Consider the following 20,396-nt stretch of genomic DNA (forward strand, 5'->3'; position numbering starts at 1 on the left):
GTTGAAAACTCGAACAACTACGAACTCGAAACTGAGAACTGCTTTTCTGGCGCGACGCGATGGACCAAAGAGCGAAAATTCACCGCGTGCGATCCACACGGGTGGTCGCGACGATTGCAACTCGTGCGAGAAACGAGAATCTCGCATCGCGTACCGACGACACTCTCCGTATTCGCAGCTTCGAACCGAGCTTCGAGACGAAGCGAAGCGACGGGAACACGCTCGCAGGGAGAGCCACTCGGAAACTCGCGTCTCGCGAGCAGGCGGCGTAATACCGCGTAGTCGCGGACCAAGGCAAGACACGTCGGCGAAGCCACGGAGGGAACGAGGGTCCTCGGGCTTCGTGCGTTTCCGGCAACGTTCGGCGCTCCCCGACACCCCCGGTCGTCGTTCGAGTCTGCCGACGCGAGACGAACGGCCGCGACAGTCCGCTCGGCCGACAGACGCGTCCGCGACACCGTGCAGGAAGGTACCGTTCTCTCTGCGTTCACGGGGCTCGTCTCGACGCAGCGAGTGCCTCTTAAACCATTGCTCGAGTCGCTCCTCGACGCGAGTAACGCGTGTCGGCCTACGATCGTATCGAGGCGAGAAGTCGACGAAGAAGTTTTCTCAGTGTTCTATCGTCTTCCTGGATTTACACAGAAACCGATATATCGGTTCGGATCTCGCGATCGAACAAGTGAGAGAGCGTCGCTCCGTTTCACTGGTTATGCGACCCGTGCGGATCGTAAGTGCGTGAGAAAGCATACGGGGGTGTGTTCCTGGTGTAAAAGGGCACCGCTCCGTTTCGCTAGATTTCTGGTGCTGGTCCATCCGTGAGATTTCACGGTGCGATCTCTGACGACTAGAGTTTCTTGTTCCTTGTTCCTGGTAGCTGCCAGGATTGTCACAGAGGAGACACTGGTGCTTTTATCGTTCAGTGAGAGTTTGCGTTTACAGTGAGAAATCTTCGATAGTTACTTAGCCGAAGGTTTTCATTCATCTGAAGCAACGTCGATCCGAGAGAAAAGGGTCGCTGGTGAGATGCTTGGCAGGTTCACGGTTGTACGGTGATTCGCGTGATCCCGTCGCTGAGCGTCGGATACCCTCACTGTCCGCGAACGACAGCTTTCCATCTATCGAACGGTGGATTTATCGTAAAATCATCCCTCCGATGCGCCGCATGTTCGACGAAGCTATTAGACAGAATCCTCTATCGACAGTTCGTCGTCGTTTCTATCGGATTCCGGCAAAGTTAGACCAATGAGAGGGCCAGTAAGGTGCGCTCCAGGTGAGAGAAACACGGGGTGGACCCATGGAACGCGAACCACGGTGGGCACCGTTGGAAACAGAACACCGGAGAAATTTCGCCGATTCTAACGACCAATCGCGCATCACCGACGATTTCATCAAAGAATTTCGCCACTCGTCGAGTCAACAACGTTCGACGACTCTCTCGATCTGTTAGACGCTCCGGTAGAACGCACCGAACCAGAGGAGCGTGCAAAAAACGTGGGAAGATTTGTCGGTCGTTGAAAGTTGAACGAAAGCTGAGAGTCGCGAGAGGAATGTATCGAGGATAAAGAGGGACGAACGAGGATACGCGAGTCCCAGAATTTCGATCTTCGACGTGAGAAAAATAGGAAAGAAAAGAGATAGGACAGGAAGAAGAAGAAGAAGAAGAAAAGAAAACGAGAACCGATTCTAACGAAAATAGTGAAGTGTGGATGTGGTGTCCGTGCAACAGTGGTGGAAGGTGGTTGTGGACGACAACAAGAAAAGTGCAGGTGTCGTTGTTTGTTATTCTTGTTTTTGTCGTGGTTGTTTGTTGATTGTTGTATTCTTGGTGAGCAGTGGTGACGCGGTGCGCGCTGCTCGTTCGTCCACGTTGTTAACGATGGTTTCCACGTCCTTTGTAACTTTGGTGTTCTTCGTCTGCCTGCAAACGATTCTACTCTCCACTGTGAGCAACTGCGCAAAGACGATCAGCATGTACTGGAACACCACCAATTCCATGTAAGCCAAATACAAATTTTCTGCTCCGCGCGAGGAAAATCCTCCGCCACGTGACTCTTCCCGGACCTTGAGACGGTGAAAGATTCATTTCGTTGGCGTCTGCTGTGCTCGTCGGGTCTCGCGCAAATACGCGTACACGCGTACACGCGTTGGCACGCGTGCCAAACGCGTCTCGTAGCGATGCTCGCCGGAGAATCGATTTTTCGCGGCGTCGTGCCTTTTGAGTAACGATCCTGCGCTTCCGGCGCGGCGGAGCTTTTATCGCGACGAAGCCGCGGTATCGTGTCTGCCAAAATTACAGGGGCGCATCGCGACGCCGGCCACGCTTTAATGCGCTCGCGAAATGGACCGAGCCATGGGGATCGTTCCGACGTCGACTCGGTCCAAATCGCCGACGATAAAAGCGAAGAAACGGCGATTTCCAGCAGCTAGAACCACGGGAAATTGCTTTCGGCGTAGCCGCGTGACCGATCAATTTTCTTCGTTCTACAGGAGTGCTTGAACTTTGACTAACTGGCTGTAAAATTCGTTAGCGAGTGTCAACTTCCTTGCGTCGTTTTTATTCGGTACCGATGTTCTTTGCGACTTTAAACCGTTAAACCCGTACGGTTCCTTTTAATGGTTCCGTGCGTCAGTCTCGCCTATATAACAACTGCTCGAACACCGGTGACAGGTGAAAAACGTCGAGATATATTAAACCGCGTTTAGACCATAATTTGCGGCGCGACTGTGATTGTATATTATAGGGCAATAGGTTAACGCGTGCGCTTACCTCTAAACGCGCTATCCGTGGGAATTTTTATTCGGCTTTATCAACGAATATTTTACCAAGTATCGCGTTTTGTTTTTCCCAACTCGACCGATCTTCTCGCGTGGAGAAAGATTACGACAGACGCGTTGCTTTATGCGGAATATTCGATATTCGCAGTCGTCATCGAACGTGCGCGAGAAACGATCGGCTATAAAGCGCGAGAACTAGAACATATCCATGCAGAAAGGGTGGAGAATGAAGGAAGCTACGGTAATTCAAGGTGTATAATACTCGTCAGAATTTACGCGTCACGCGTTTTGTATCGCGCATAAGCATAGTTTCACGCGAAACGTGTAAATCTGGCCGGGTAACGAGGCTCGTTATTTTATCTGGAAAAAAAATCTATAAGTACGTTCTCTGTTGCTCGCTTCCTGCTCGGACGACGAGCGAAATCAAAGTGGCGCTCGTCAAACCGAAGCGGCAGGCTCGATTCACCACACTGCCAATTAAATCCACATTACGTAGTTAATCTAATCTGTCACGGTATTTTTCTACTTGTCCCGGATAACTCGTTTCGTGTGTGAAACAACGGTAAAAAAATCATATTCTCGTCGTGTACAAGAACGTACCGAAAATTCGCGTGTAACTTGGTTAGATTTCGCGTGAAAATCATCCTGGGCTACCGTAACAGTACCCTGTCGACGAATTGTGCTAGTAAGAGGCTCGTAACGTTCCCGTTCTTTTTTTCTTCTCTTTTTTTTTTTCTTCTTTTTTTTCTTGTTACTCGAGGAAGCGGTGTGTCCTTATAAGCAGCTTGTTAGCCGAGCAATTTCTTTGGCTGGTTTTGCCCGGCAATTTGCGTAGTTCGCACTACTTTTTAGTATCCTCGCCGGTGCGGCGGTGAATGCGTAAATTCGCGCACGATACGCGTTGGACAAGAAACACGCTGGTGATTCGCGTCAACGTTATAATCGACGCGATATCGTTTCTTTTTTCGCTCGCTTCGCCTCCTTTTCGACGAGCGTGAAAAACTTGCCAGCCTCGTAATTTTCTCGATCGTCTGTAGTTTCTGGCCGATCGTTTTCTCGATCTCGCCATCGTTGTCGCCGCACATCCCGCCAACTAATTCGGTCCGAGAAAGAACGCTCGTAAAACGAAATTTTTGCTCGCCATCGAACTTTCAAGGACGCGGCCCGAAGATCGGTCGAACTTGGACGAAAAATTACCAGAAATTCGATTGCACGATCGCGAAGGATATTTTGTAGAAGTTCTGCCGTAAAGAATATCTCGAAATCACCACGGTAGAACGAAATTTTCGAAGGAACGCCCCGAAAGGTATCGCGTGGATATTCGACGGTAAGTTAACGTAACTTTTTATCGTGCACGGTGTGCTCGAGAACTTGAATGCGCGTATTCAAGTTGCCCGGCGCATCGGTGTGTGCGTGCACAGCGCGCATCGTACAACGAAATCCGGGCACCCTATTCTCCTCTCTCGTATAAGGCCCCGACGTCCGGCTGACTTTGACGATCGGTTTGAAGTCGCGCATGCATTACTTACAGCCAGGACGACGTGGACTCTGGAACGTGTGCGTGCCCGTACGTGTGAGAATCCATTTCGCGAAGGAGAAGGACGTTGTCAGACTGTCTTTTTCAAGGGACGTACGAAGGGCAGTAAAAAACACGTCCCGCACGGAAAAAAATCGAAAAGGAAGTAACACGTATATAGCGAGCAAAAAGGAAACGGAGAAGATAGGGCAGAAAGAGAGAAAAACGAGGGAAAATATACTGCTGGAGAGAAGAGTGTGTTCTCGTCGAAGAAGCGAGACCGAGCGCATAAAGAGGGTGTAAATCTCGGCCGCTTATTGGAAAATCGAAATTCGCTTGAAGAAATTCAGCGTAAAACAAGGGTAGAGGGGGGAGGGGGTGCGGAGAGAAAAAAGCTGTCACGCGAAGCACGGAGATCAGTGGCTCGTTGATTATCATAAATCCGCGATGTTACATTCCATGATGTTACGCTGGCAAGTGTATTCTCTGCTGGCGGGCCAGAGCGCGCCAGCCTTGACGTTTACTACCTCGTTGTGTTCTCGACGAGAATTCGACTCTTTGTAACTATGGTGGAACGTATTAAAAACGATTGGCATCTCTTTACTTGCCTGTGTCGAACACGTTAAAACGATTTAATATTCGCCGAAAATATGGTGAAAGATAATTCTGCTGGTTAATATGACGACGAAACGTTCAAACTGTTCTTTTAATCGGAGCGGCAATGGATCTAAATCGTCATGGGATCAATTACTCGTTCAAGTTTCGCGGAGATAATTGATTTAAAGAAGAATTTTAAACGATCACGATGTCGTTGGCGAAATAACGACGACAGAGGCACGATCGCGGCAGCAGATGCTGCAGCGCCGCTGGAGACTTCAATGCCGGACAAGAAGATCTGCCGCGGCAGATTATTGAACTCTCTACTCTTCGGAGCGCGCGCGCGCGCGCACGGCTAGACGATTCTATCGGGTCGAGGAAGGCATGGAACGGCCCGTGCAATAAGCGTTTCTGCTTGTCGTTGCGCTTACGGTTTCGTATTCGACTTGTTTCGCACATACGCGTAACACGGCCTGTCGTATTTTTGATCGGCCACGTCGTTAATTCTGCAACAAGACCAACGTGCTGACAAAGTATCAAACTGTACTTTATATTTCACGATAACGGTGCCGGTATTATCGACACCTGAGAGACGATTATACTCGTTCGTATTAGAATATATTTATGACACTCGTTTGTACTATGTACGATATGTACTACGTTCCTGACACTTTATGGCATTCGAACAACGATATTCGTCACAGCGTGTCAAAAATGTCTCGCACTTTACCTAGCTTCGCGTAAACATATCGAGCTCTAGTGTCAAATAATCTGATCGTGTAAATTTATTTTTTTATTATATTATATTGTATAGTCTACAGTGGAGAGGAAGCGATATATCTGGACCTGATAAGAGAACGTTTCCGTACAGTCACCTGTTCCATCGATTCGTCAGTTACTTATAATTTGCTCGCAATCTCGCAACTCGAGTCGAAAAATCACGGTCAATGAAAACCGCTTGTCGCTTTGCAAGCGATAGTATGAAAAATTGAGAAACCAGCAGTTTCGAAGCAGTTCACGACTGTCAGAATTATGCCGTTAACGCGTAATGCTAGCGACAAGCGTGACGGATTTCGTCGATACAATCGCGAATCGAACGTATCGTCCGCGAAACCGATACGCGATGGCATGTTAACCGCAGCATCATTGTTCGTTACATACGAAATATCTATGCGTAATAAATATGTACGCGAAGAAATTGCTAATTGTACGAAAATGGCGGTTTTAGCAAGTCGAGCGTTAACGATGCGCCACGGCCTAAAATTAGAGTGCAGCGTGGCGCGTTACCCCGAAAAATCTTAATTTCGGCGCGGTGTAGATTTCATAAACCGTTACACTTTAACACGGCCTCGGTACCGTTATTAAATTGCCGGTGTACACGCAGCAAGAAGCTCGTTTTTGAAAACCACCGAAGATTCCTATTATCCGGCTCTCGGTAGCTTCGTTTCGTGGCGCTTTATAGCTTCGAGTATTAAGGCAACATCGATTTGCAGCAGCCACAAATCAGTGGTTTCCCCGAGGAAACTAGTACCCTTCGTACCGAAGATCGAGAATTCGCTGCCCGATTCGTGGAAATAACCGACGGCCGGCACGCCGTTGCCGTGTCGAATCACGCGGAAACAAAGAAACACCTTCGTCACGACGGGACGATAGGAAACAACCCGGAGATCACGTACGAATCGACCGATCCTAATTGCTCCGCTAACTCCGACGAAAATAGCAACAAGAATTTCTGTTAAAATTCTGTTGTCACAAAAAAATGTAACTTTAGGAAAGACACGTTGCGGCCTTCGTGCGGGAAAAACGAAGTCTTCGTTTAATCACGCGTGGGAAAATAAACGACGAAACTACGCTGAAGGCAAATTGCACAGAAGTCAAATGGTACGCTGCAAATAGCTCGCTCTGCGAAGTATCATTACGAACAGTGTGAAATCTTTACATTCGCGAGTACCGCCAGCCTGAAGTCATCGGTTCCCTTCTCGTTAAAGCGACGCCCTTTCTACAGGAAAATTGAAATCCGCTTCGCGGAGCGGGCGAATAACGACCTATAAAATCGCTTGTATCCCGGTCTAATCGTTTCATCTAATAACCTTACATTTTATTCCTGATTTAACGACGGTCGAGTGATCGGTAGTTTAGCTATTGAAAATAGAAGACGACGAATTTATTTTAAACAGATAAAATGGTATTTCATGCAATTACGGAAGGAAGCCTCGGAGCTTCTTCGTCTTTACATAAATACGACGAAACCACGACGAACAGAAGCGCGTCATTTTCCTATGATTGAAGTAATTGTAGAAGAAGAAAACTCGATTTGAAGGAAATGTTTCTGTCGAATCAGCTGATTACGAGCATCGTTAAATCGCGTGTGTCTGGAGAATGTGGCGCATGGCTTAACGAGCGGCAAATTAATTATTCATCGTTAAAAGCTAACGGGCCGTAGTGGCATCGCGTCAACGCGGGTCTACGCGAGAAAAACGAGACGCAAGACACACCGGTGACGTTTACGAGTACGCGGACAGCGCGTAAATATCTCCATGAACTTGCAGGACGCCTTCTTCCTGTTACCACGTGTTTAACGTTCTACGACTCGCACGGATCAAAGAGAGAGAGAGAGAGAGAGAGAGTTTCTCTTAATTCTTCCACCACTAATACACTCTTATACACCTCTATGTGGTATTCGCGGAGAACGATTTATGATCGCGAAAAAGTGCGAAAACGTGGCGCGAAACGCCGATCGGAAAACTCTCCCGACTGATTTACGAATTATAAGTTACATCCATCCACTCGCGCGTGATTTACTTTCGACGACGAGACTATTACCGCTTTGTAACGCGACTGTCTCACTAAGAGGAAGTCATCGTGATTAATTAGGCAATAAAAGACGCACAGCAAAAGAAAAGTGGAATCGCGCGTACGATTTGTCGTTAACCGAACTCGATATCCACTAATTTAACGCGAGTTACACCGATAATCCCGTGGCCACGTCTCTCGATGTCGAGGAACCGTAAGCGAAAGGAATATTCCGTTCTCTTCGTCGTTAGCGTTTACTGGCGAAGCGACTCGGAGAGTTCCAACCATGGAAAAAGTTCCTCTTTCTCCACCACCCCTTGTGTCCCTGTGAGTAGCTCAAAGAAAGAGAGAAAGGGAGAGAGAGAAGCTGCTCCAAGAGGCACGTTTATCTCCAGCAGACTCTGGCGGCTGGCAATAAATCCTGGCGTTATCAGTATTAAATATCTTTCGTAAAAATCCGCAAAGAGGCCGAGAAACAAAAGATCATTATTAGCGTAAGCACGCGTGTACATCATTACTCGGTGTGTCCCATGCAACCGGTGCTCTCTCCTCCCGCTTGCTGCTCCGGCAACAATACACGGATGCCTTACGCTCGAGAGTCACCAGCGTAAGGGAGAAAAAGCGTACGTCGGGGCGTTACGAGCTACGAAGACCGCGTTACGGTTAATTAAACGCGAACCGAGCCTTCGACCAATAGCTACGGATCGCCTGGAAACTGGAAACCAGACGCGTCGAGAAAACACGTCCAGAAAGAGAGATGGAGAGAAAGCGGCGGCGGCGGTGGCGCCCATCGCATCCGTGAAAAGGGACCCCGGTAAAATCGTCAGAAAAATGTCCTTCTCGAACGGCAGCTGTTTCCTGTTACAAAACCCCTCTACGGCTGTCCGTGTCTCTGGTCCATACTCGGGGAAAAAGAAGAGGGGCACCCTCGCCAACAGCGAAAAACCCCTGTAACATCGTGGTTAGGACTTACATGCGATTACATGTTGTTGGCGGGGCGTGTACGACACACCGTAATCCGTAAAACGCGTGCGTACCACAGGAATTTATGTCCCAATTCCTCGTGCGCCTCGTTATATTGCTACAAATGGACGCGATGGATGGGTTGTCGGTTAGAGGGATAGAAAGGAAGAGGGAAAATAGCGTCAGAGTTTACGGTAGGATAAATATCACGATATCCTAAATCTTTACTAGGTAAAGAACAGCGTAATACGCGAATTAGTGCTCGATCGAAGCTTCGTACATTCTCAAAATTTCTTCGTAACGTTGCAATTTCAACGAACAGACCGCGTACGCCCACCCCAAAATCCTGCCAGCGGTTAAAATCAATTTTCCCGCCTGTGGAAATTAATATTTGCCCAAGAAGAACCGAGGGTAGGGGAGCGATCGATGGGGACCGGCGGTCGTATATCAGACTTACGAAGTAATCGCGTATTGTGCGTCGACAGATAGCCATCATCTAGCACGGAGCGTGAACGATATTTCGCGTTACCCACGCATTCCATTTTTCCCGGATGATCCCCCGAGTGTGGTCGCGTCCGCGTTTGTCAGTCGATAGGGCGTAGCGAATCGCGACGTTCCCATAGGTTTCGTCACCTGAAGGGCGAACGGATACGCGCAATGAGAAATTTCCACGGCTCAGCAGGTGGCGAACATTTGCACGAGACTACGTTACACGTTTGTCCGCCAGAAAAAAAAGTGTATCGTTTGATTGTAGACGGTGCACCGTAATGATCATTATTATACCAATTAATTCGCGCCTACGTGTATACACTATACGCTGTTGGACGCGTTATCCCTGGTCAGCACGCGATTTCATCTGCGAAGGAACGTCATTAATAGCTGCTCGGATATCGCTATACACTTAAAATAATTGCGGGCCCGAGCAGCGTGTATGCACACACGAGTATTTCACGGAGGCACGTGGCGTTTGTGTGGGTTGCGTGAAGACGAAGCCGCATATTTGTTCGGCCGTAGGTGTGCGCCGAACGGACGAATAATTTTATTCCCACGGGAACTCGCGGGATAAGTCGTCCCGCGTTGGCCCAATTAGCTCGTAATCGACGCGTTCGTTTTTTGTCTCTGGCCAGAAGAGAGCCTCGTACTCCCTTCGTTTGCTGAGAATTTTAACGCATTTTAATGGGGCCCCGGGCGCGGCTATAGCGGCTCAATTATCGATCGTAATTGACGGAGTGTTAGGAACGAGAATGAAAAGCTGTCCGGTTTCTGAAACATCACGTTTCGCGGCCCGGTGCAACGTTCCAGGATGAATTTTAAAATACCTAACGGGCTTCGCTTCGGTTATGAATTCAGTGGAAACGACGGCCGTACTGGATCGAGTTAATAAAGCCGCTTGCCGTATCCTTCGGCTTTATTTTTATCTGTACTTAATTACTTTTCCAACTGACAGAGCTTTCGGGACCTTCGTCGTAACGTGTACGTTCTTTTTTTACGTAGAAATCAAATTCATCGATGCCGAATGAAAGAAACGTTTCGTTCGAGCGTGAAAGACCAATAGGAGAACGGACCAAAACTCGGAGAATTTAGGACAGAGTCATAAATCGCCCTCGTCGCCAAAAAGAAAAACTGCGATGTCGGCTATGTTAAATCGATACCAATCGCGTTAACCGTACCCTTTGTTCCCAGTTTCCTACGTCCTAAATTCCGTTCCACCTTTTGTCGAACGATTTTGCCGCGTCGCTTGGACATCCTCGAGACCGCGAAAGGATTCGTAAAATACCAATTTCCGTTTCACCGCACCGGCAAGAGAGTCGTCGAGCTGTCGATGATTTCCGTGCTTCGAATAATGGAGAGACTCGCTCGATGTTACGGAAGAACATGCGTATTTGCGTGTTGCGTGGGAGAAAGAGAGAGAGAGAGAGAGAGAGAGAGGGGGGAGACGGGAAGCATATGCACATGATGAGTGCGTATAAGTGCACGTTTCGTCTGCAAAACCGTGCAGGAGATTGCACCTCGAGGTCCTGCGGTGCGCGTTCCATGAAGAGACGTTGAACACGCTGAGAAAAAGGAGGATGAAGGAGAAGAACGAACGAGAGAGCAACTGCCTCACGGTCCCTTCCACCGACGTATCCTCGCTCGCTCGTCCTCATTTGTCTCCTCGGTTTTCGAGCCACCGGCCAAAACTCTTCGTGCCTTTCTTTCGGCCTGTTTCGTCTGACCGTGCTCTCTCTCCCTCTCTCCCCCTGCCACCAGCCGCTCCTCGTCTGTTTCTCTTTCCTCCTCCTCCTCCTCCTCCTCCTCCTCCTCCTCCTCCTTTTCATTTTATCGTCCTTTTTTTTTCTTTCTTTCTTTACGCCATCTCGCTTCCAATCCATCGCTCGCTGCTGGGACCCTGAAAGGACTCGCGGCTCCGTCAGACAGAAAGGAGAGGGAGCGCGGGCACAGCAGCGAGGCTTTTTCGAATCGAATCCCTCATTGTCGACTCGGTAATTCGAGGAGGATCGAAATAACCCATTATCCCGTAATGAGCGGTGCATTCACGTCCACACAGGGATGTACGCAGCGCTGGTCACGTGTGCATACGTGTTTCTTCGCGTACACGCGGCCACGCCACGCAACGATGTTACATTTACACAGTCACCGCTCGTGAGTCGTTCGCCTCGGCCGACGTGCAAACGCTGTTACAGGCTTCTTCGTCCGTAAGGAGCTGCGCGTGTCTCGAAGACGTATCCTCTAACCACAAATTCTTCGTCAAATGTCGATAATACGCGCGGTTGTTTGTTCTTTCGTAGCCTTTCGATGGAATCGAAGCAACATCTTGGTTGGAAACGTTAAATAATGCTTCGTGCTAGATGACGCGACTGTCGCAAATACCATTCTACGACGGATTCTTGGTACGTGGACTGTTTTAACGTTACAGGAGGTCACGAGTAATACTTGTTTATTCCGTGTTAAACGTAGATATGGCTATCTATTTTTATCAAGCTAGCAGACAGCTACTTTTATAGACTTCGCGGAAGGGCAATGCATACGATACGGCACAGATACGAATAGAGTACATGAACGCCGATCGATAGTTACAAGCTACATATTATAATCTTTCTTAGATTTCTAGCTTCTAATCGGTTCTTTCCGTGTGTCGAATGGGATCTCTGCACGACGCGTGCTAGCTTTTCGAAATTATCGAAGACTTTTTCGTCACAGGGAACCAGGTATTCGATCGCACATAGTCCACCCGAAATATTATTCTACCAGTTTACCCTGTTTCTCCCCCAAAACACGAGTGGCACCAACAGTTGTTTTATTAGCTCAACGTGAGTCACGCAATTCCCAGAACTAATCAAACGTAATCAATCGTTAAGAATTTGTCGATCTTCTATCGTTAAACCACAATTCCAGTAATGTCCAACTGGAAGGGTCGTCCCTACGTTCTTGCTTCAAAATTCGCCTAAACCTGTTCAAAAAGTCTTTTTACTCTATAAGATCGTACAAAGCTGGATCAAGGAGCGGAAAGGATATTAATTTTATCGATTATCGATTAAAATCTTACAACTCGCCGATACCAATAAATCTCCCGTAACAGTAACAAATTTGCTAATACGAGAAATTATACGTATTAGGTTGTCGGAAAAGTTTCTTTCGATTTCATACCGGTGATAATAAACGGACGACAATTTCTGTTTTACGTTATTTTATCGAATTAGATATGATCCATTTCGTTCTATTTCTGTTATTATGTTCGTGCGTAATTCAATAAACTAATATAAAACAGAAACCATTCCGCGTCTATTATTTCCTTATAAAACGAAAGAAACATTTCGGACAATCTAATATTTACAAATCTCTCTTACAAATGCATTTACAAAAAAAAAAACTCCTTAGTTTTGTAAATTATGGTGCAAGTGGGTGCAAGGATAATTTGCAAAGTGGATGGAACAGTTCGGAAGGTCTTCGAACCTCGTAGAAGCCTTGGCGAAGCGTTTCTTAACGATACAACCGGCGCCATCTCTGGGGCAGGCAAGAAACCACTGGACCGCTCATTTACGACTCTTTCAAGGACCTGGTCGCACTAAATCCTTGCCGCCTGGCACCGTGTGCCCGCTCCCTTGCTGCCGTCGCTGCTGGCGTTCACCGCTGTTCCGCCTCCAAGTCCTCGACATACCTTCGACGAACGGGGTACGACTTTCGCGTTACCGGACGGTAAGCGGCGACGCGTAATGAAGTAATCATCCCCGTTATCGGTCCTCATTAATCGATCCACCTCGAGGAACGGGCACGGTTGCCTTTCCGAGCGACGCCGCTGTCGTTCGTTACGCCCGAAACGATCGTTCGATCCCATCTCGTCGCGAGTTTCGCGATGTTTTCCGCAATGATGCCGTTGCATGAGAATGGAAAACAGGATTCTCGGGATTTTCATTAGGTATAGCGGTTATCGAAGAGCAAACATGTCGATACTGTTACTCGTTAACGAAGGTTCATCGACGATCCTCGACGATCTACGTCTCTTTGTTCCAACTTCCGCGAGCTTCTCAGGATGCCATGCGTTTATCTACCGTCTCTTTCGGCGTTCTTCTCGAAATAACAAGCCGAGGAATATAGGACTTTTCGCATCGATCGTACTACGCTCCGAGTGAGATTTTTCATTTGGTGCCAAGTCCAGCGATAAGGGTAACGATCAGTTTCGAAATTGACACCGAGAAACGCTTCGTCCATGGATACGAAGGGATCAACGATGCGATATTTAGAAAGAGATTTAGCTTGAATTTGAAAAATAAGTGGGTATATTAATATCTTATCCGTACGAGATATCGTACGTTTTTGTTAAGAAACATAGCAAAATTCGCATAGAACGTTAGGACTTATCCTGCGAAAAGTTCGGCCTATCGAATCCTCAATTAATTCAAAAAGCAAGATATCCAGGAATCCCGAAACGAAACCGAACACGTCCGAAGATAGCATCGCGAAACTTTCGTGCGTTTCCATAGAATCCACTCGATTCGAAATACCTCGAATTCCGTCGTTGCCGCGGCTCCACGAATCGTCCCTTACTTATCGGCATCGACGTATCTGTTCCCTCTATTTACTCGTTCGAAAGTGTACATCGTTTTCCTCGATTCAAAAAAAAAAACCATAGAATTTTCCTTCCTCATACCTAGCCGTACTTTGTACGCCTCTAATCTCTCCAACGAGCATCGTGTTTCCCGGAGTTTCTTTGCCCCGTCCATTGTTCTAGCCGGCTCTCGTCGTCCATTCTAATCATCGTGTTAGATTCCATATTCCCTTATCTATTCCCCGACAAGACAAAGAAATCTAACAGAGTTATCTGATGACGTAGAGAAAACCGGTACTCTCGCGGTCGTGTTCCTCCGATCCGCGCTAATGGCCACGGTCTCCACAATCGTGGATTCACGTGGACACACCCTAAACAGCCGGAATTTTGCCTGCTAATGGAACGACGTGTTGACACGGGTTCGGTCTATTTGTACGAATACGATTTGCTAGAGGCGCCGTGCGCCACGAGGTTATTTGCGAACGGACTAATCACGAGTTCCCAAGATCCTATACCCACACACGGTAAGACAATGGAAATACCTGGCGAGAGTGCTTTTTCGTCTTAGAAGGCTCGCGCGCCTCCTTGTTCGTTTATCTCGACAAACGATCTACCTAAAAATGTTTGTTCCGCCGGCCGCCTGAAAATTTTGGTTGCGCGCGAGTTACAGCCAGGCGCCATGTGCTCCGAGTTGGAACGATCCGATCGCGGATCTAAGGAATCTACTAGTGTAACACGATAGGAGGTTTTAAAAACAAAGACGTAAAAACCTAGGATACGGCAACGTAACACCTGGACCTGGCTACCTGCTGCTGGATTTTTCGGCTCACCGTTTTGTCCGGACTCCTCCTTTACACGCGTTTACCTATTCGCACACTTGCACGATGAAGAGCGGATATTTCCTCGAGAATCCGCGTAGATAGGTCTTTGAATATCGAAGAACGTATCCCGTATCAATTTATACGACGTTATCGGATCGTCATTGACAAATAAATAATTTGGCTGAATCGCGCCACCTTCGATACGGCCAGGTTCCGTCGATGCGTTTCTCGCTAATAACGTCAACCTAACGAACGACTCTTTTGTGAAAGAGGACCGAGTTGTGTACAAAGGTTATACCGAACGACCAGAACCGCTCGGTTTTAAAAAAGGTTTAACGTAATTCAATGGGATATAACAAATTCCACGATTCGAAGTCAGAAAATCGAGGGATCGCCTCGGAACGGCCTACCTGGGTCCCTGGCCTCCTCGTGTCCGACCGTTTCCCTGGCCCGGAGATCCTCCTTCGTACATATCTACACATATATTTTTTTTAATTTCGGAGTTTCACCCGACAGAAGAGGATTAATGGGTGCTCCGAAGCAACGAAACCGTGACGCAGAAGGAGAGAGAACGGGAGAGATCGGAGCGAAGTCGGGTATCCTGAAACACCCCATTCCGTCCACCCCAGGTTGCCAGGTTCCTCGAAGCAGGAATGCCATAATCTAGATAACCGAGCATAATAGAATACCTGGACCTGAACTGGTTGCTTTCTACCTCGTTGCACCTTCACCTTTTTTTCTCCCTTCTCAGTGCCAGCTCGTATCTCCCTACACTCCTCTTCGCTGCTCCTCCCTCTCTCAACTTCTTCGCTCTCGTGCTCGTCTCTTCTTCTTCTTCTTCTTCTTCTTCTTCTTCATCTTCGTCTTCTGCTTCTTCTTCCGCTTCGTGTTCCCTTCGTCCAGCATCTGGCTGATCAGGGTCCAGCTTTTCCAACGTGATCGTCAATGATGATGACGCAAGGATACGTCTTTCATCTTCCCGGTGTTCCTCAATGACACGAGGATGAGGGAAGACATTCCTCGTGCTCGACAAGAGACAAGGAATGCCGAAACACAGAAGGAGAATGGAACAACCCTCTTGTTGTACGTCCTGTAGCTGGAACACGTGTTTTCCGCCGGACTACCGACCACCGTAACAAGGAAAAGCGCTGTCGGCACCGACAGACCCACCAAACTACGATCGTATCGAATTTTTGTCCGCTACGTCAGCAGCCTGAACCTGACCTCTGTTTCACACATGTGCATACATATACATATACATATACATATACATATATATATATATATACACGTATCCTAGAGGAGAAATTTCGTGAATGTCCTGATGAGAACTCGCCGGGCAGCCAGTCTTCGTTATTTCTTCGCCTGTTAACGGTTCGACGATAATTCAACGTCCATGCCGCCGTGGGATTGGACCCCGCGGTGGCACGCAGCTTTCGTCGAAACTTCTCCTTTTCTTCGCCCGTACGCTCCACGAAAATTATAGTTTGGTCTCTCCGTTGTTCGTTGTTCACGTGTCTTTCATCTTTCAGGATAATTCACAGAAATTAGTCACACGATAGAGAATCGATTCCGAGCGTACGATAAAGTATATACGAGGGAAACGTGATTTGGCGTTCGATTATCCGCGAGCAGTCTCTCTCTCTCTCTCTCTCTCTCTCTCTCTCTCTTTCTCTCTTTGCCTCTCTCGCTCTCTGTCTCCCTGTTCGCATCCCGAGAACATCTTGGGAATAAAGTGGAGGTCCGGCGAAAAAAATCGATTCGACACCGCTCACCGCGTACCATTAACGAACCGTTCACGAACGAGCTGGCATTCACAGAATTTTAATTCGTATCCGAGCACGCCGGAACGAACGATACAGCAGCATTCCCGGATTGTGTCTACAAGGAGAAGGCGTCGTGCCGCGATCGTTTGCCTTTACGTTTATGTCGCCGTTACGAAATCTCAGTTCCAATTGTCCTTCCAGTCGGTCGATACGGATCGTTGCCCCGCGAGTCTTTATCTAGATGGATCTCGACTTGCCGCGCCGTACCTCGAAACCACGAACCTAGCAAACAGGTCAAAGCTCTCCTTCTCCTTTTCCTCCGTTCCCCCGTTCCCCCGTTCCCCCGTTTCTCTTATCTCTTCTTATTCCTCTTTTGCATTCGTTGCTTCATTACGTTCGAAGATAACCTCGAGGGAAACAGAGAGAAAACATAAGGAAAATAATAATTGTTGTACTATTTCGTGGTTAGAAGGAACGACATACCAAAAACCTAAACTATGCTTTTCGATACTTTCGAGATCGATGTTTTCATCGAAAATCTCACAACCAACGAAACAACAGTTTCGATGATATGCGATTTCCTTATAAAACGAAAGAAACTTTCTGGACGACCTAATACGATCAAACTGTACTTTTCTCTGTTGTCATGGTTTCGTTTCACGACGTCGGCAGATTATCGGAGAAAAAGCAAAAGTATTGTAATTAAACGCACCCGCGCAAAAGAGATTTCTCGCGACGCGCGATCATTAATAAACGCAACACCGGTTGCCTACGGACAGGGGATCGAGTTACTCGGAGTTGCTGCGGAGTATAGTAACGTTCAACTAGAAATCAGTGCCGGCCGATAAGCGCGCGTTCTCGCTGTTTCCCTTCCGGTTATGCTGATAAAGCGAAACGTCGAATGGAGGTCGCGAATGACATTGATATAGGAAGTAGGCTGGAACGATCGGGGCGAGGATCGTCTCGCACCTGGGTCCATTCGCATCTTTCGCGGGAAACCTGTTCGTTTCGACGCTGATTTAACCATGTCGCGCATACGTTGTATGGGTAGAATGAACTTCTTGACGACGAAGGACGAGTTTCGAGTTATATCGAAGCGTGTTTAGAGACTGGCAGAGAATGCAGCCGTGCGATGGTCTCTGTGATTGTCCAGCGCTCCAGATGTTCGTTTCTAAGAACGTATCTTCGTGACAGAGTGATGTCATGGATTTGTAGAATAAGACTGACCGCGTTTGTTCCTATCGAAATTGGAGAAACTCGATACCAGAGATTGCAACAACGATTTCGCTTTTGAAGATGACGTTCTTAGAGGACTGCGTGTACTTTGACATAGATGAAAAAAGGTATTTATGTAAGGCTGACGGTATCTTGAGATCGTACAACGAAGTAATTTGATGTAAGTCTAATAATGATTTCTCTATCCTCCGATACAATGGAAACAATAAGAAATAAAATAAAATTTCGTAAACGTCGAATTTGGAATCATACAACGTGTAATCGCACGTAAAACTAGCAATTTCTTTGTAATTAAATTTCAGAAGAACGATAAGAGATAAAATAGAATTTCGGAAATTCCGCAAGCGTTCGTGAGTAAAACGAACAAAGGATAATTTACATGCGATGAAATTAGATTTTTCTCGATCGGACGTCTCGTAAATTTTCCATGTGGAAATTCCGAGGTTGTCGATGATCCTTGATTCGGCAAAACGCTCATGGACCTCGCATAGAATTCCATAGGCGCGTGGAGCAACGGTACGTGACTCGCGTAATTAAGCGCGTAACCTGACAATATGCGTGACTGCGTGTGCGTACGCGTTATGTGGAACAGAATATTTCGAATTTAACGGCGAATCCTATTTAACACGAGCGCGCAATGAAAGTAATTCCAAGCTTTGCGCAATGCGATTTTAACGAACACCGTAATGACGTTTCCAGGGCCAAATAAAATGTTTGGAAGTAATCAGATAGCTTTCGTCTAATTGTTATGCTCCCGTACGCTCGTTATTACTCGCACTGTATCACCGTATTATCGTTATCATATTATTTTTCATTCTCATTATTTTATGCAAAATACAAAATAATACCGAACATTAGCGATCATTATGACGCAGTTAACGAGTCACCTTAGCTATTCTCGTCGTTGTAACGATCATCCGCTGTTCGCGTTCGACGATTTATTATTCGATACGAGCGTAATAACAAAAACATTTTTAACATAAATTGTATAGCAACAATAACGATGTATAAATTACGCGAGAGATTCGAAAGAGATTTAACTGAAGAGATTTGAACTGAAATCTATAAAAACTTGAAGGAGAGTTTATATACGAAAGAAATCAGCTGCACCAAGACCTTCTCTTCTCTTTTTCTCCTTTTCTCGTTTAATGTTCTTCGATATCTTACTTGGTTTCCAAATGGTATATAGTACGGTTACAACATCCAGTTACAGTTAAACACGATGCTCTGTACCGCTTCTTAAAGCGATTACACCGGTGTTCGTACGATCATCGTGATCACCAAATGGCCAACGAATGCTTAGGTGAACGTGCGAAACTTTTTCTAGGACGACCGTTACCAGATCGCGATTTCATAATCTCGGCGAAAGTACATACGACTCCCACGAAGGAAATCAATCCACTTACAAAATTACCAATCGATAATTACCTTTTGCGTAACTCAACTACCGACTCTTCGTGCATTTTTCAATCAAATTATACTAATCGCTACTTATTAATCTTGGAAATTAAAAAATCCACGCTGGCATCGCCATGTACGTGTTTTTACAGGAAATGTTTCTCTGTAAGTGTATTAGCGAAGCGCGAAAAGATGACGGAGCAGGAAAGGTCATTTCGATACACGGTTCGATATTAATTTCTTCCGACTTTTTGCATTTAAAGGCAGAGGCGCGTAAAAGGGGGCCTGTTGGAAGCGTGTCGGGAAAGAGAAGGAGAAGCGAGAGCGAGTTACGCTCTCGCAAAGCCGGAACGGTTCCCTTCGGGGCGATCGTGGATCGTTATCGCGTGGAAGAGTACAGTCCTCCCTCTCAGTTCGACCTGACAAAAAACGCAAAAGGAGCAGGCCGACTCCAGATGCGCCATCATTTGTAATATTTAATTATGGGCGAGTCCGCGGGGAAGATTGTGTCGCTACTTTAGATCAGAGGAGAAGCTCTTTCTTGTCGTAAGCTTCCTTCCCTCCTCCCTTCCTTCCTTCCTTCCTTCCTTCCTTCCTTCCTTCCTTCCTTCCTTCCTTCCTTCCTTCCTTTCGGCCGTCGATTTCGTTTCTTTGCCTGTCATTTAGACGGCGGCAAGTGACGAGTGCTGATAACGTAAGATACTTTCACCGATCACTCAACCAAACGGTTTATATAGTTCAGGAATACTAGACAGAATCTATCCTCGGACAAATTGTAGCGCAATTAAACTCTATATGCGAATAATTCTTCCTATGTAATTCTAAATCTATTAAATATTTTTAATAGCAATTTTTCTTCTATTTTAAAAGAAATAATCGAAATCCTTTCTGTCTCGAAGGTCACGTATCTCTTACAGGCATTTAGGTTGATCGCGTGCTTCCAAGAATATTTAGTAATCTCCAAAGGAATAAAGCTTTCGAGCATCCAAGATAAAATATTTCTCGCGCTTCCCACGAAAAAACAGACTTTTCAATTTCCTTAAACTCTCCAGGCTAAATATTTTGTAATTTTTGTCGAGGTTAACTGATAGAAGAACGATTGGATAAATTTGTAATAGAAAAATATATTGAAATAAGTATGAGTATAATATGTGCTGATCCAGACCGTTACTCTTACAGTGTTACAATACAATAGAAGAAGCTACGATAGGGAGCACGTTCATATATTTATTACAAAGGACAATTACGTACAAAGGACATTACCAAAAAGTTAACCTTGTAGCTCTAGCTGAAGACTGCAAGAAACTGCGATAGAAATCTACCTATAGCTCTTTTCTTTCTAAACCTTGTAACCCAAAACATAATTTATATTCAAGGACACAATAATATGGACCTCTCCTTGCTTCGAATTTTTTTGTTTCACTAAATTCTATTCTCTTCGTACTCTCAATATTTCTACTATTCTCCAGGTCACGGATATACGA

At 46.6% G+C, this 20,396-nt stretch overlaps 1 protein-coding gene across 1 annotated transcript in view; it reads left to right on the forward strand.

Annotated features, from left to right (window-relative positions):
* The first annotated feature begins 446 nt into the window (after positions 1-446).
* Positions 447-20,396, forward strand: part of LOC126868970 (uncharacterized) — a 58,463-nt gene continuing 38,513 nt past the window's right edge. Inside the window, 2 exon segments of the mRNA XM_050625005.1 lie at positions 447-1,767; positions 1,770-1,995. Coding sequence (XP_050480962.1) covers positions 1,707-1,767; positions 1,770-1,995 — 287 coding nt within the window. The 5' untranslated portion in view covers positions 447-1,706.

The sequence above is a fragment of the Bombus huntii genome, chromosome 8 (genome assembly GCF_024542735.1).
Source record: "Bombus huntii isolate Logan2020A chromosome 8, iyBomHunt1.1, whole genome shotgun sequence".
Taxonomy (NCBI): domain Eukaryota; kingdom Metazoa; phylum Arthropoda; class Insecta; order Hymenoptera; family Apidae; genus Bombus; species Bombus huntii.